Source organism: Lissotriton vulgaris, chromosome 8 (genome assembly GCF_964263255.1).
Source record: "Lissotriton vulgaris chromosome 8, aLisVul1.2, whole genome shotgun sequence".
Taxonomy (NCBI): domain Eukaryota; kingdom Metazoa; phylum Chordata; class Amphibia; order Caudata; family Salamandridae; genus Lissotriton; species Lissotriton vulgaris.
The window spans coordinates 1,484,217,977-1,484,235,827 of record NC_141696.1 but is presented as its reverse complement, the minus strand read 5'-3'; the positions used below and the strand labels follow the sequence as shown (position 1 = coordinate 1,484,235,827).

General features: G+C 48.6%; 1 protein-coding gene across 1 annotated transcript in view; it reads right to left on the bottom strand.

Moving 5' to 3' along the window:
• MAEL (maelstrom spermatogenic transposon silencer) overlaps window positions 1-17,851 on the bottom strand; it is a 1,196,692-nt gene that overhangs the window by 48,816 nt on the left and 1,130,025 nt on the right. The window contains exon 11 of the mRNA XM_086935541.1: window positions 6,381-6,459. Within this exon, the coding sequence (XP_086791667.1) occupies window positions 6,381-6,459 (79 nt within the window). The remainder of the gene's footprint in view (window positions 1-6,380; window positions 6,460-17,851) is intronic.

Below are 17,851 nucleotides of genomic sequence, written 5' to 3'. Positions count from 1 at the left end.
TGTACCTCCCCAAGTCAGGGTCGCGCTGCAGTGTAGCTGCCGCCCTGGCTGCCCTCGCTGGCGTCCGAGTCAGAGACGTGCCCTGACCTCGCCACATCTCCCTGCCCAGTCTGTGCTCCTGCTCCATTCGGCTCTAGCTGTGCCTCCCCCTCCTCCGCAGTGGGTTCATCATCCACGCCCCTAGAGGTTAATAGGTCTGATATAGTCCCCAGAAGTTCTTGGGCCTACTCCGGGGTGGGAGCAACTCACTATAGAGCTCTGCCTGCGTATTGCAGAACAGCAAGTCGCTGGACCAACGTTTCAGCGTAGGTAATGGGCTCCTCAGCCAACACATCGCCACCACTCGTTTGGCAAGGAGCATGCCCATGCTTACCATTTTTCTCACTGGTAGTGGGATCTTTTTCGCAAATCCTAATAGGGCCAGTGCCGGGTCCATAGCCAATTCCATATCCACTATAACACTCATTTCAGCAAACACTTTGCACCAGAATCTCTGCACTCGCGGGCACATCCAGGCCACATGTAAGAAATCCGCAACTGGGGCATGACACCTCTCACAGTGTGGCGTGTCGCGGAGACCGTACCTGTGGAGCCGCTCTGGCGTGTAATAAACGCGTTGCAGAAATTTAAAATGGACCAGGCGATGACGTCCATTCAACGAGATTCTTCTGGAGGCCAAGCGCGCTTTCGTGTATTGTAGTGCCGTATGTTCGTGTCCTATCTTATAGAGCTTAGATATTAGCTTTTGCGGTGTCTCTGTGGCTATAACACATGCGAGTTCCGGTATCCCGGGGGGTTCCTCCATATCAGGGACCAGCAGATCAAGAAGTGCACTTCGCACCCTATGATACTGGAAGCATTGAAGCAACGATGGCCGCTCCCTCCCCCGAGCCATCTGCTCCCATGTCTTGACCTTCCCCTGTTCGAACAGGTCCCCCAGTGTGTTGGCGCCCAGTTCGCGGAGGGCCCTGCAGACTCCTGGCTCAGCCAAAGTGGGGAGCCATAGCGCCCAGTGTATCGGCATATTCGGTGCGTACATCAACTCTTTGCTCTGCTTCTGTAATATGGAGTGCCAAGTATGGTAAGTGGACAGGAGTGAGTCCAAGTTACCCACTCTGCGATCCCTTGGGCCACAGATTGTAGCTGGGAGCGGGGTCGGGTCCGCGAACAGCTTCTCCAGTATCACATGCGGGACGTTCTGATCACCGTGGATCCAAGTGTGGAGGTGGGAGGCTTGCGCAATTCTATAATACCGCTCCATATTGGGCGCTGCCAGTCCCCCCTGTTCATACGGTAATTTAAGGACCTCCCACTTCACTCTAGGTTGCTTTCCGGCCCAGGCTAGGCATAAGAAGTTTGTCGAGAGTGGCAAAGAAGGCCCTAGATAGGACAATCGGGATATTAGAGAATAGGAATAGAAACCTCGGGAGGATCACCATTTTCATCATGGCAATGCGTCCCATCAACGACAATGGGAGCTTAATCCAGAGTTCCACATCGTCTGCTAGCTTGTTAAAGGCGACTCCGTAGTTTTCTCTGAGCATAATTTCGGGGTCCGTGTGGAGCATTATGCCCAGATAGCGTATCGGTTCTGTGGACCATTGGAGTGGGTATTCCATCTCGAAAGGTTCAGTGACGGGGGTCAGGGGAAACGCCACCGATTTGGGCCAGTTAACTTTCAAGCCCAAGAGTGCTCCAAAACGGATCACTTCCCTCAGAACCGAGGAGAGATTATTTACCGGGTCCCTGATGTACAGCAAGGTGTCATCTACGTACGTGGATATCCCAATCCTGTAGGTGGGGTAATTGATGGCTTCATAGGAGTGATACTCCCGTATCGCGCAAGCCAATGGTTCCGCCACCAGGGCATAAGCGTCCGCGTCGTAGTTCTAGTCGACCTCCGACGCGGGATTCAACAGGTTTTCACTAACTTCCCGGTCAGCTCCCTCATCATCCCCGGCATCGAAAATGTCCACAGGCGCCGGTGCAGTCTGCTGGGCCTCCTGGCTCGCAGCGCGTCGATGCTTAAGCGTCTTCTTGGTTCGAAAACGGGAACAAGTCATGCAACTGGCTTCATCATGATCGGGCGACAGACACTTGTTGCACACCGGGTGGACGTCGATGTGGGGATACTTGGAGTTGCACACGGGACATCACTTGAACGGCTCCGTTCCATGATGATCAGTCGATAGGGTCCCTCCGCGTCGAAAGCACGCGGTTCTCTGGAATCCAGCTCGGAACCGTGCTGGAAGAATCAGGCACCGAACGCAAGACTATACCGACGAAGAAAACTAAAGGCCTTTTGGCCTTAAGAAAGTTTATATCGATTCCGAACCAATATACATCCGAACCCAATGGCGGAAAAAAACAATCTGAGGATGGAGTCGATGCCCATGCGCACTGTAGTCCAGGGGAGGAGCCACCTATCTCGTGATACTTCGAAGACTCTTCCAGGACAACAATGTGCGATCAGCCGGACCCAACACTAGGCAGGCGATCTATGCACAGATATGAATTCAGCAGCCCACATGCCTCGAACCGTTACGCCCCCTCGATGGCTGGATTCACCAGACTCAATAGGGCTTGCTCAGTTTATTAGGAATGGCAAACGGCAGAGAATGAAGCTTCGACTGGCGACGTTGCACCCCGAGAGGTGTGGACTGGGTCTCCCAGACTTGCTGCTATATTACCAGCTGCGGACTCTCGTGGAATGGAGCAGGTGGGAATCTGAAAAACACTGGTTCTTCCAAGACCAGGCGGTAGCGGGTCGTCCGCTCCAGGAGATTCCCTTCTTCCGTAAGCAGCACCGAACCCCCAATATTTACGCCTCGCACATAACGAGGGTCCCGTTGGAGGTGTGGGATCTCACTAATATTAAACATGAGTTAACGACCTTTCCGTCTCCGCTTACGCCTTTTGCTGGATAATCCTGATTTTCGGGTGGGACACTTGGGCCTTTGCGCGGTGGCGTCCGGCGCGATGTAGAGTTTTGTTTAATTTGTATACATACGAGGGGGTAATTCCATTTGAAGCCTTTAGACGGGAGTATGGCTTGCCGGAATCGGAATGGCTCAGATACCTTCGGGTGAGACACTAGGCACTCAATAGCCAGATTAGGGAGGGGGAGTTGTCGACGCTAACAACCATATGAATACTGGTTGATCACACGAACAGCGGATAAAAAGCTCATATCGGATTTATATCGCATTCTCTTAGATCGGTATACACAACTCAGGGAAGGCACGTTGTGAAATGGACCTTAGCGGCAAAGACTGGAAGGGCATTAACTATCGTGCGCGGCACTCCGCTTACCATATGGGATTGACGGATACCCTCACTAAAATAGTATCATATTGTACTACACTCCTAAGAAGCTACACAAAATTGACCACACGAGGGAGGTGTCCTGTTGGCGTGGGTGCGGGGAGAGGGGTACTCTGGTCCATTTACTGTGGGATTGTGCCCAGCTCCAGGGGTACTGGAAGCTAGTCCTTGATGAGGTAGATTCACATTTTGATACTGAAATCCCGCGATTCCCTTGCTATGTTTTGCTAGGATTACCTAACCCTGTCACCTATCCATTGCGATTACGCAGGGGTAGATTAATTGCCATTGCTTTGGGTTCAGCACTATAGAACGTTATATCCCATTGGTGTACCCCACATGTTCCCACATTTCAAGGATGGTTCCATCGCCTATGGAATGTTCTGGGTATGGAGAAGCTGTCTTTGATTGGGGCAGGGGAGGGTGCCAGGTACTCTGAATTGTGGCAGCCATTTTTGTCCCTACTGGATACTGAATTTAGGGAAGTGATATGTCCCGATATCTATGTTTACTGCGTTTGTCCAGGGAGAGGGTTAAGAAACACTTAAGTGGAATGTCATGTTGGCACAAAGGGGTATTGGACCTGGAACGCAGGTAGTGGGTGGGTAGTCGGGGGGGGGGGGGGGGGGGGGAGGTGGGGGCTGGTGGGTGTTTGGTTATTGTTTTTGCTTTCTTTATATATTTGTTTGCTCATGCAGGATAACCAGTTATGGCGTTGGCCCCAGATTTATGTTTGGCTCAGCATATGTTCTTGCCAATGTCTCCTTAGGTTGGCTTCTGATGCACTGCAAATGTGGACCCTTGTGGAAATGTGCTATGCCTGTATGTACGCTTATTTGTTAATAAACAGATTTAATACTAAAATCATATAAAGAAAACTGGATTCTTCCATCCATGTTACGGACAAATTACATTTCTATGCTGCTAGCTCAACCAGAGAATGGAGAAGAGTTGTTTGGCATAGACTCTGCGGGATTCATCACTAGGCACAATTAATGAATCCCACCTAAGTGCATAAGGTGGATTTATAATCTTGTAGGTCATCTTTAAAGTCACCTACATGATCACTTGTTTCACCATTGCCATCCTCATGGCAATCTTCGCAGTGTTTAATCTGGCTATGGTCAAGATGTAAACGGATATCGTTCTTGAATGTCATCCCCTGGTAATATGTATGGCCATTATCATTCAAACATTGTATTTAAGGCTCTGTGTCTGCATCAATGGAAGCCTGGTCCCTTGCACCTTCAATGAACACAGGCAGAACTGAAGTCTGCTAATGCAACATCAGTGGTTATGGGAAGAATGTGTTTTGATTTAGGATAGCATTTGAGAAAAGGTTTTACTTGTTCCGTATAATGATTCCAGTATACCTCTTGGGGCTGGAATCATTGGATTAACAAGGTGAGCATTACAATGGCTGTCATACACTGCATTAAAATATAAATTAGTAAAAGTAATATGATTGATATGGATATACCACCTATTATTATCCAAGCCTTACTTGCATCGTCATTCTTCATCCCCCACAACAATTACTGGTTGGTCAAGGAGAAGCTCGGGTGGTTGTGAAAATATTCAGAGAGAAAATCATCAGTGACTAAAGAACTCGTATCCATGGCCTCTTTGAAATAACTGACACTGGTGAAATAGTATTTCCTGCTGTCAAATGGTATCCCTTATCCACAACCAAAGAGCTTGCAACCAGCTGAGTAACAACTAAAAGAGTCAAGGTCTGTTGAGGAGTACTGTGTAGAAGAAACTTCAAATGTTGATGCAGCACTTGACAGTACCTCAACCAACGATATCACTATCAATGGTGCTACAGAGACAAGATGTTCATTGATGGTGCATCAATTGACAGCCATAGTCAATGGTGTTGTAGACCCCATCTTTGATGGCAGATCTTGGAAGCTGAATGTTGTTTTTTCTTCTCATCAACTAATGCTAACCCGATGCAACGTTTGAATATGCCATAGACAACAGTGCAGCAGATTTAAACAGCTTATCAGACACAATGGGCTTACCTGACTTTGCTGAAACCAATGGTGATAAACACAGCCGACTTTGAGAGCAGAATCGACAATGTGTCCTTTTTGAGGCTGCAGAAGCAGTACTCTGTAGATAGGAATATCAGATGTAGGTAGTGGAATAACTCTTCTATTGATTTGGGTTTATGAGCATATTTTCCTCATTGCATCTGGATCAGAAACAGAGGCTTCATTACAAGATCTGACAAATGCACATTAGTGGCAAGCCCAGTGGGTCTCTTCAAATCACCTCAGATGTTCTTTTTTTCACCAAATGGTGGCTTTATTTTTGAACTGCGCCATTTCTTCTTTAAGTGCCAGTCTATCCCTATCACCAGCATTTTCTTCATGTTCTTGACACAAATGTCACATTTAATGGCATTGTGGTCAAGGTACAGAAACACAATACGCTTTGTGTTAATCTTTAATGTGGAAAAAGCTTCAATGTTCTTTCTATGGATGTGAGACCTCTGGTCAGAAAATCTGTGGAAGTAAAAGTCCACTGTGCTTAGATATCCCACTTTCATCAGCAAGACCCACAACAGCCTGGACTCTTAAAAAGAATGCTTATAAGTTCTCCTAATGATACACATACCATGCTGCTTCTTTCCTTATTTATAGATGTTATGGTTTATGTAGTGCTGCGAAAGGGGCTGTTTCTTAAACTTTCTTAAAAGTTGGAAACATTTCACTTTGATAGGATATGAAAAAGTGTTTCAGGGTTCAAACATGCAGAGGTGAATTATTTTAATGCTTAGGTTGGTCAATAACGCTCCTACTATGCAGACACAGCATGAAGTCCACTGTTCAGAATGCATCTTTGAACTTGAAGAATTTTAGTGAGACTTTAGAAGATCCATTTAAGGATCGGCAGTTATTTAATATTACCCTAATTTATTCAATTTCCCGTCACAACGACAAAATGTTCTAAAAAAGAGTATACAAACACTTTGTGAGTTCTAAAAAGATGTACTTGAGTGCAACTTACAGTTGCAAAATTGTCTACAAGAAAATGTAATAACATACCACTGTTTGGGGCTGCAACATTATCCATACAGGAATCACTGAAGTATCGTGGGTTTCCCAAACTTGAATTTTTCTGCCGCTACAAAAGAAAGGAAATCTTAAACAGTAAGTTATCATTAAAACTGTGAATTAGACTGGTCACACATTCTTTATTTTCCAGAGGTGAGACAGTGAAAGGACACCATTGATCTAGTAAAGGCAAATATATTCAACTGAAGCTGCTACTAAAAATAGTCGGCTAGGCACAGAGGTGTACACAAGTATCTCCAGGATGCCCTTTGCGCATAATCTGGAAGGTTAGCTGAACTAAATCTTAAACCCTGAAGAAGTAAACAATGCAAGAAACATTAAACAGCTCATAATTGATTCAAACGATAAACAAATATAATGGACAGCCTTAGATAAACAAAATTAGTTATTGCTTGTTAATTCTGATCAAACCTATTAGCTGTTATCCTCATCATATGAATAGACAAATTATTCAAAATATTCCCCTGTTTGATCTTTCAACTGAATCTTGCATGCAAGCGTTCTTATCACCCAAAGAACAAGTTACTTACCTTCGGTAACGCTTTTTCTTGTAGATACTATATCTGCCTGTGGATTCCTCACCTTGTGAATATCCCCCTTGCGCCAGCAACATTCGGAAATTCTTTTTTCGTAGCCTCGCGCCGACGTGGAAAGGACGTCACAGAGACACGGCTCCGCTCGCGACTCCGCTGACGTCACCGACGCCTATAACAGGCCCACGCCGGCGTGATGACATCAGTTCCGCCTTTTTTCCGTGCCATCGAGGCACACGGACGGACCAATAACAGTAGATATATACAAAGCATACACAGTATACAATAGTCAAGGCAAAACACACAGTGTAAAGCAAATGCAGGAAGCAAATGAAACATTTCCTTGACATCAAATTAAATATACATTACAGTACAATAACTCTGGCATAGAAGAGTGGACAACGGGGAGGCGGGTGGGTCAGTGAGGAATCCACAGGCAGATATAGTATCTACCAGAAAAAGTTTTACCGAAGGTAAGTAACTTGTTCTTCTGATAGATACATCTGCCGTGTGGATTCCTCACCTTGTGAATAGAGTCCCACAGCAGTCCCCACTCCCGGAGGAGGGTGTCCACTCTTCTAAACCAGGAAATCCTGAAGGACAGAGCGCGCAAAGTGGCCGTCCCTCCTGACTTCCGTATCCAAGCAGTAATGCTTCGCGAAAGTATGGAGGGAAGACCAGGTTGCCGCCCTACAAATGTCCTCCACAGGAACAACTCTAGCCAAAGCAGAGGTAGATGACTTAGCTCTAGTGGAATGAGCTCTAATACCCTCCGGAGGCTCCTTACCGGCCAAAGAGTAGCAGATCTTCATGCACAGAACGATCCATCTTGATAAAGTCCTTTTATGGACCGCTCTTCCCTTCTTGCAGCCAGCAAAGCCAATGAAGAGTTGATCGTCCAAGCGACAGTCTCTAGTTCTGTCCAAATAAAAAGACACCGCCCTCTTAGGGTCCAGACGGTGCAACCTCTCCTCCTCCTTGGAAGGGTGTGGGGGAGGATAAAAGGTAGGGAGGGTAATGGATTGACCAAGGTGGAAAGGAGTCACCACCTTAGGAAGAAAAGCAGCCCTGGTCCTTAGAACCATCCGATCAGCATGTATGGTCAGGAACGGGGGCTTGGAACTAAGAGCTTGAAGCTCACTCACCTTCCTTGCCGAGGTAATTGCAACTAGGAAAACTGCCTTAAAGGTTAAAAGCCTCATAGGACATTTATGAAGAGGCTCAAAGGGAGAGCCCATCAGAAAAGTCAGAACAAGATTCAAGTCCCACTGAGGTACAATAAAAGGGGTAGGAGGAAACTTATTTACAAGACCCTTCAAAAATCTTAAGACAACAGGTGACTTAAAAAGAGAGGGCTGATCAGGCAAACAAATAAAAGCTGACAGTGCCGAAAGATAGCCCTTAACTGTGGCAACTGCCAGCCCCTGTTGAGCCAAAGAGAGAGCAAACCGGAGCACATCTGATAAATGGGCTCTCAATGGGTCAATATCATTCTCATCACACCAAACAACAAACCTAGACCATCTATAAGAATAGACAGTCTTAGTGGAGTCACGTCTAGCAGACAAAATGACATCCACCACATCAGGTGTGAGAGAATAGGAAATCAGGTTGCCCCGTTCAATCTCCAGGCATGAAGGTGCAATGTCTGGAGGTGGGGGTGTAGAACCTGCCCCTCCATCTGAGAGAGGAGGTCTGCCCTGAGAGGGAGACAGAGCGGCGGGTGAGAGGAGAGGTGGAGTAGATCTGTATACCACACCCTTCTTGGCCAATCCGGGGCGACCAATATGACTTGGGCCCGGTCTTGGCAAATTTTCCTCAGAACCCGAGGAATCAAGGGTATGGGAGGAAACGCATAAAGGAGTTGACTTCCCCAACTCAACTGAAACGCGTCCCCCAAGGCACCTTGCATCGGATACTGGAGACTGCAGAATGACGGGCAGTGAGCATTCTCGCGAGTGGCAAACAGGTCCACCCGAGGGGTCCCCCACGTCCGAAAGACGTGATGAACCACCTCTGGATGAAGCCTCCACTCGTGGTCGGCAGAGAACTGCCGGCTGAGACTGTCCGCACGTACGTTCAGAACTCCGGCCAGATGATTTGCCATCAGGCAAATCTGGTGGTCCTGAACCCAGGACCAGAGACGCAGAGCCTCTCTGCAGAGACACTGCGACCCCACTCCTCCCTGCTTGTTGATGTACCACATCGCGGTCGTGTTGTCCGTCAGGACTTGGATCCACTGACCGCGAAGGGAAGGGAGGAAGGCCTTGAGCGCCAAACGTATCGCCCGCAACTCTAGAAGGTTGATGTGAAGCAACCTTTCCTCTGGAGACCAAAGACCCTTGACCTCCAGATCCCCCAGATAAGCACCCCACCCTAGAGTGGATGCATCCGTAATCACCGTGGCCACCGATGGAGGTAGATGGAAAGGCTTCCCTTGCGACAGGTTGCCTTCCACGCTCCACCAAGACAGATCCGCTGCAGTTTCTCTGGAGATCTCCACCGACTCCCCGAGATCTCCGTTGTGCTGATACCACTGCCTGCGGAGACACCACTGGAGTGCCCTCATGTGCCAGCATGCATAGTTGACCAGGAGAATGCAAGAAGCCATCAGACCGAGCAGGCGAAGGACCTTCAGGACTGGAACGACCGCTCCAGGGTAAAACAAAGGAATCATTTCCTGTATGTCGCGAATCCTTTGAGGAGGAGGGAATGCACGACAAACAGTAGAGTCCAGTACGGCACCTATGAACAGGATGCGCTGGGAGGGCACCAGGTGAGACTTGGGTACATTTATCGAAAAACCCAACCTGAACAACAACTGAGTTGTCTCCTGCAGATGATGGAGCACCTTCTCCGAAGACTCCGCTTTGATCAGCCAGTCGTCTAGATACAGAAACACAGGTATCCCCGATCTCCTGAGATGAGCTGCCACCACCGCCATCACCTTGGTGAAGACTCGAGGCGCAGTAGTAAGACCAAACGGAAGGACCGCAAACTGGTAGTGCTGCGACCCAACCGTGAAACGGAGATACTTCCTGTGCGACTTCAGGATTGGGATGTGAAAATACGCATCCTGCAAGTCGAGCGACACCATCCAGTCTCCTTTCATCAACGCTTGAAGAACCTGAACAAGGGTGAGCATCTTGAATTTCTCCTGCTTCAGATAGAGATTCAAGATCCTGAGGTCCAGGATAGGACGAAGCCTGCCATCCTTCTTGGGGATCAGGAAATATCGGGAGTAGCATCCCTGACCCCTTTCCTGCTCTGGGACCACCTCTATCGCACCCTTTCGTAACAGAGTTAGAACCTCCTCCTGCAGAAGAGACAGATGTTCCTGGGTGCAAAAACCTTGACAAGGAGGGTAAACAGGGGGAATTCCCGAAAGGGAAGGGCATACCCATTTTCTACAAGATTGAGAACCCAAAGATCTGACGTAACCGATTCCCAATCCTGTAGAAAATGGGTAAGCCGACCCCCAACCGGACCCACATGATCCTGAATAGCGGATCTAGGGCTGCTTTTCTGCGGCAGGGGGGTTGGAAGAGGTGGAGGAAGAGGAGGGCTGACGTCCACGAGGACGCGCTCTTTGTTTTCCCCTGTACGATCTGTACATAGAATTTTGCTGCTGCTGCTGTTGACCTTGCCGGAAATTCCGAAAGGAGCGACCAAAGCCCCTGAACCTTCTGCCGGAAGAAGCGCCCCTGATCTGGAGGCCCAAGGACTTCGCTGTTGCCCTGCAATCCTTGAACCGCTCAAGAGCAGTATCCGCCTTTTTCCCAAAGAGACCTGAGCCATCAAAGGGGAGATCAAGCAGAGTCGCCTGAACATCAGCCGAAAAGTCCGATGACTTCAAGGAGATCTTGTCGCAACAGCAGTGCCCATAATTCGAGCCACAGAGTCAGCAGTGTCCAGACCACTTTGAATTACCTGGCAGGCAGCCGCCTGAGTGTCATTAATCACCTCCTCAAAATCCTTTCGTTTTGCGTCAGGAATTTTAGGGGCCAGGATACGTAAGGAGTCCATCAGGGCATGAACATACCTCCCCATTAGGCATGTGGCATTAGTTGACTTTAAGGCCATACTAGCCGATGAAAAGGTCTTTTTTGCCACCTGGTCCTGTTTCTTTGCCTCCTTCTCACAAGGAACCTGCGGAAAGGCACTAAGACTCTTCTTTGAACAGGCAGCCTGAATGACGAGGCTCTCCGGCGAAGGATGTGAAGAGAGAAAAGCCGGGTCCTCAGGGGCAGCCCTGTACCTCCTTGCAACACTCTTTGATACCGCAGGAGCAGACAAAGGTTTCTTACAGACTTCCATAATAGGATCAGTCAAGGCATCATTAAATGGAAGTAAAGGCTCAACCACCGAATTTGGAGAATACAAGACTTCTGTGAGGAGGTTAGACTTGAACTCCACTGTAGGCAGAGTCAATTGAAGAAGCTCAGCAGCTTTTCTCATAACCAGATGGTAAGGCTGGATATCCTTAGATGGAGCACCTGAGCCTGAGGGCAACTCCCACTCTGGAGAGAAATCAAGGGTCCCAGAATCCGCCAATTGCTCAAAACAGCTCTCCTCCAGGTTCACCTTCTTCAACGTCAGACTGAGAGCCCATATAACTCTGCTCCTCCAGAAGGCGTTGTGCTTCTCTTCTGGATCTCTCCTTAACACGCCTCGCAGCCGGATCCACCAGCGGCTTCGACGGATTCGGGGCCGGCGCCGGTATCGAAACCGACGGCACAGAAGAATGCCCTCGAGGATGATCAGGAGCAGGCGACGCCGGAATCGGTGTCGACGACTTCGGCGGAGCCGGGAAATGCCAATGCGGCGTCGGAGCCGGCATGTAGGGCATAAACGGAGCCGGAGGGTAGGAGTGAGGAACTCCCAGGCTGAATGCCAATGGACCCGTGGGACCCGAAGGCGCACCAGAGGGGTACCATGCCCTTGAGAAGACACCATACATTGCGTTAAGAAACGCAGAAGGGTCCTGGCCTGGAGCAGGAAAGGGCGGCTGAAAACTATCAGGCCGGTCCTGAATAGGGATCGGATTCGGCTCTTCGACAGGCGCGGAATCCACATCCTCCAGGGCCTCTTCCTCTTCACGGGCCGGGGACTGCGCCGGAGACGGACTCGGAACCGGAGAAGCTTTCGGAGCCGGGGATGGAGATCGCCCACGCGACTCAGATGGTGAGGCCTCACCTTCATGCTCGGAGACTTCGAGGGTAACCACCTTCGAACGTACCTTCTTCGGTGACCTCGAGCCCGACTCCTTACCAGACCGACGTCGGGACTCATGTCTCCTCTTCTTGTGCTTTTTCTTCGACTTCGAAACATGATCCGACGCCGACTTCGAAGACGACCTCTCTCGAGAAGCAGATCTGGACCTCGCCCTGGACTTCGACCTCGCCCTTCGAGAACGAGACCTCGACAACTTCTCCTTTCCAGCTTTCACCTTCGCAACCAGAAGTTTGGCTTCTCTCTCCCTCAGGGCCTTCGGATTCATCTTCCGACATGAAGAACAATCCTCCACATCATGGTCGGAACTTAAGCACCAGATGCAGTCTTCATGGGGGTCGTTAATGGACATCATTTTACCGCACTCCCTGCAGGGCTTGAAGCCGGTCTTCTTAGATGACATCTTCGAAGAAACAGGATACAGAGAAGCAGAATTAACCAACAAAATGGCAACAATGTACCAGTAGGCTGATAGAGATTCCTGATAACCGTTAGCATCGACGCCGCGGAAAAAAGGGAACTGATGTCATCACGCCGGCGTGGGCCTGTTATAGGCGTCGGTGACGTCAGCGGAGTCGCGAGCGGAGCCGTGTCTCTGACGTCCTTTCCACGTCGGCGCGAGGCTACGAAAAAAGAATTTCCGAATGTTGCTGGCGCAAGGGGGATATTCACAAGGTGAGGAATCCATACGGCAGATGTATCTATCAGAAATGCACAATTAATGGATCAGTGGTGGAGTGTAACTGAGCTGCCAAAAGCTGACTCTCCAATGGAGTGTGGTCACGGATGAAGGTAGACATCCTGGCTTTATAAACAACAAAGGCCTCACCTAAATTACACCTAATCCTAACAGGAATGACAATACAAGGGTTTTCAATACCCTTCTCAATTCCCTTAAGTGTGATTACTTACACTACTCTGAATGTCATGGTGTATCAATAACTACTTTAAGAAACCATCCAGGCTAGACTCCACCTCCCACCAATAACTTCAAAGAAAAAATGTGAAGGGAGAGAGAGAGAGAGAGAGTACCTCACGGTAGGAACACCAAAGGGGTTGCTGACTGGTACTCGCCAGCTTACTCACTTATCATCGGCCACTCTCTTTGTGTGGAGAAAAAGGAAAGAAAAAGTGTATGATCTCCTTTTAAAAGAATGGTAACACAAATGTAGTGAAAAGTGCAAGTAAGTAACTGTGCTTACTATTTGTTATGAGTGCCCATTGAACCCCAGTGAGAATCAGTAAACAATTCTCACCGTTAAAAACCGGTAAGACTTGCTGGCCAAAATTTTTTATTCAATGCTGCAAGCCTTCCCAATTAAAAATTGGTTCCTGTCAAACCATAATCAATTCAATGTTGCCAACATGTTTCATTGTTACACCATCTCGCAACTTCTTCAGGGCTAATAGGGGTTAAAATTCTCAGTCTTCATTTAAAATTTGCCTGAAACGTGTGATGGTACCAAAAAACAGCATTGAACATCAGCCTTCCACAAAAGTACAATGAATTCCAATGTTATTTAAGCACACAGTGTAGGAGAGTAGGGTCTGCAATCCTATGGTCACCCCCGATTTTTGCTTTTTGCTTCACTGGTTTACGACTTTCCCTGGCTGTGGGCCTGCTAATCAGACCCACAGCCTAGCTGTTCTCGCTCTAAATTAACAACCATGTACCTGGTGGGATCTCATCGGCATATCCAAGGTGGCGGATGTGATGGCCAGAGGGGAAATTAAATCGTTTGATGCTCTACAGGCTGAATTCCAACTGGGTGCCACGGAATATTTTAGATATGCGCAGTTGAGGCATGCCCTTACGTCCACCCTGCCTGTTGGTGAAAAAGTTCCCGAGTCATCCCCACTGGAGGACAGGGTGCTGGACAGCCAAATGCCGGACAGCGCCATCTCCCTGACTTACAAAAAACGAATCAATGATCCGACGGACCTGTTGATGAAAGTGCGAGATCAGTGGGTGAATGATGGGATTGAGATGGATGATGAGGACTGGCAGTGTGCGGTATCCTCCCCCAAGGAAGTACCGATTTCAGCCAGGCTGCGCTTGGTTCAGCTGAAAGTGCTTCACAGGATTTACGTCACTGGCCCCAGGCTGATTCATATGGGGCTTTCCCAGGATGGCCTTTGTAGGAGAGGATGTGGTGCGCTGGCCACCTTTATGCATACCATTTGGGAGTGCCAGGCCATTGCCTCCTATTGGGAACGGGTGCATGCGGTTATGCGTGATGTGACTGGTGTTGATTTGCCTGCGGAGGCTAGGCGCTGCTTGTTGAATGTGTGGGGTCCGACTGATTACAACAATGCTCAAACCCGCTGGGTCACGCTAGGGAACATGGTGGCCAAGAGGGATATTGCTCAGAAGGATTAGTTACTTACCTGTAATCCTAGTTCTCTTCCAGGGGTATCCTCATCAAAGTCATAAGCATTAGAATATTCCCGCCCATGCGCGGGACCCCAGAAACACTATATTATATGTGCCCCACATATATATATATACATTTATATATATATAAATAAAATATATATATAAAAACAAGCAATAGCAGCCAAATCACATTAGAGCTGAAAATGCTGTGAAGAATTTTCACCATACATGTATAATAAGCATTAGAAACATGAGAAACAACACCAAAGATTGTTTAGAAATTGTTTTAATGCTCAAAAAGCAGTAGAAATTCTTATGACTCACTGGAAGCATAGGAAGCTCCCAGGCTGCATTGCAAACACACAGTCTAAAAAGACTGAAAAGCTAACCTGTAGCTGAATAGCAATAAACTGACACCGTGCCTTTAAGGCACTCATGACCCCCAGTATCCCATCATGCCCCAGGGGTGACAGTTAGGTCAGTTGTTCTTTTCGGAGAATGAAAACAAACCGAATAACACATAGGTTAACAATATCTCCTTATTAAAGAGTATCCTTTGCCCGGGGAGGCGGAGGGTTGCTTATGACTTTGATGAGGATACCCCTGGAAGAGAACTAGGATTACAGGTAAGTAACTAATCCTTCTCTTCCAGGGGATCCTCATCAATAGTCATAAGCATTAGAATAGAATAGCGAGCCTCTCCTCATCCCTGCGGGCAAAGGAAAGATAAGACAGAAATCTCATCAATAAGCTTGGGTAGACAAACAGACTACCCAAACAGATTCCTCAAGGAGGCTTGCCCTACTTGAGTATCGGTCCTGGAATCAGATTCGAGGCAGTAATGCCTCGTAAAGGTATGCACTGATTTCCAGGTTGCAGCCTTGCATATTTCCGACATGGGAACGTCATGCAAGAAAGCCACTGTAGCCGCCTTCCCTCTAGTGGAATGCGCTTTTGGAGACATCAACAAAGGTTTTCCTGCTAGTTGATAGGCCAACTTAATGCAAGAGACAATCCACCTGGAAATGGACCTCTTTGCTGCTGGCAAGCCAGTTCTCATTGCACCATAGTTCACAAACAGTTGGTCCGTTTTCCTAATCCCTTTAGTCTTTTCCAAATAAAACTTAAGCACTCTTTTAAGATCAAAGGAGTGAAGTGACCGCTCGGCCGGGGTCGTAGGATTTGGAAAAAGGGAAGGGAGGGAAATAGACTGATTTATATGAAAATCAGAGATGACCTTAGGCAAGAAGGATGGGTGAGCCCTTAGGACTACTCTGTTATGGTGGAATACAGCATAAGGTTCCTTTGCACAGAGCGCTTGTATCTCACTGACTCTGCGCGCAGAGGTAATTGCCACCAAAAAAGCTGCCTTCCAAGAGAGATGTTGTAAGGAAGCCTTGTGGATGGGCTCGAAAGGTGGAGACATTAACCTTGATAGAATTAGGTTTAACTCCCACGAAGGAGAAGGATTTCGCACAGGGGGATAAACTTTCTTCAATCCCTGGAGGAAATCCTTGACCACTGGAACCTGAAAGAAAGACACCTGGTCAGGTGACTTCCTGTAAGCCACAATAGCTGACAAATGCACTCTAATGGAAGCGTACTTTAAACCAGCTGTTGCGAGGGAAAGGAGGTACGGTAAGATGACATCCTCCTGCCCTTAATCGGATCCAAATGATGATCCCTACACCACAAGTAAAACCTTTTCCACTTGAAGGCATAATATGCTCTCGTGGACGGTCTCTTAGCCTCCTTTAAAATGTTCATGCATTCTGGAGGCAGGTTCAAATGTCCGTATTGCAGGACCTCAGGAGCCATGCGGTTAGGTTCAATGATGGGAGGTTGGGATGCATTATCCTCCCGTTCATTTTGCTCAACAGGTCCGGTCTGCAAGGGAGTCGTTTGTGTGGACACACAGACAGATGTAGAAGGTCCGGATACCACCACTGCCGAGGCCAGTCTGGAGCAATCAGGATCATTTCCATGTTCGTCCTGAGGAGCTTGGAAACCACTCTCTGAATCAGAGCCAGGGGAGGAAACGCGTATGCGAACATCCCTGCCCAATCCAACAGAAGAGCGTTCCCCTGCGTCCCTGGCCTGTGGAACCTGGACGCGAAGGCGTGGCACTTGGTGTTTTCGTCGTCTGCAAACAAGTCTATGGATGGACGTCCCCAGCAACGAAAAAGCTCTTCCACTACTTCGTCGCTTAGCACCCAGTCTGGCTGATCTTCGAAGTGCCTGCTGAGTGCGTCTGCTTGGACGTTCAACTCGCCCGGAAGATGCACCGCCACTACTGTGAGACCTCGAGCGAGAAGTCAATGCCATATTGCCTGAGCCTCTCGAGACAGTGGGCGAGATTTTGTGCCTCACTGCTTGTTCAGATAGAACATGGTTGTCGTATTGTCCGTCTGAACCAGGACTGAGTTGGATGTAATCGCTGGCAGGAAAGCTTCGAGAGCCAGGAATACCGCTCTGAGTTCCAGCATGTTGATGTGGTATGTCTGCTCCTGCGCAGACCACTGGCCCTGAATCTGAAGCGGACCCATGTGTGCTCCCCAGCCTTGCAGGGAGGCATCCGTTACTATAGATTGGGACGGAATGGGCTGGTGAAACGGCACTCCCACCATCACATTGTGTCTCCGAGTCCACCATCTGATGGACTCTTTTGTCGTCTGGGAAAGATGGATTCGGTCCTCCCAACGTCCTGTTGCCTGGTCCCACTGATCCTCCAGAGCCTGTTGTAGAGGACGCATTCTCAGCCTGGCGTTTGGGATGAGAAAGATGCAGGACGCCATGGAACCCAGTAGAGACGCTACTTGTCGTGCTGTTGGAGGCCGAGACTCTAGCAGAATCCCACATTTCAGGTTCATGGAAGAAAGTCTCTCCTCCGAAGGAAACGCTCTTCCCACGCTTGTGTCCAGAACGGAGCCTAGGTAGTGGATGGATTTCGTAGGCCGCTGGACTGACTTCTCCAGGTTCACATGGAGGCCGAGCCTGTGAAGCTGGTGCAGGCACAGATGCAGATCTTGTGTTACCCGTACCGGAGATGGACCCTTTAGGAGCCAGTCGTCCAGATATGGGTAAATGAAGAGACCCTTCTTGTGAAGAAAAGCCGCCACCACTGCCATGCATTTGGTGAAGACTCGTGGTGCGGACTTGAGACCGAAGGGTAACACCTTGTACTGGTAATGCTTGTTTCCCACAACAAACCTTAGGTACTTGCGATGTTGTTGCGCAATCGGGATGTGAAAGTACGCATCTTGTAGATCCACCGAACACATCCAATCTCCGGCTTGCAG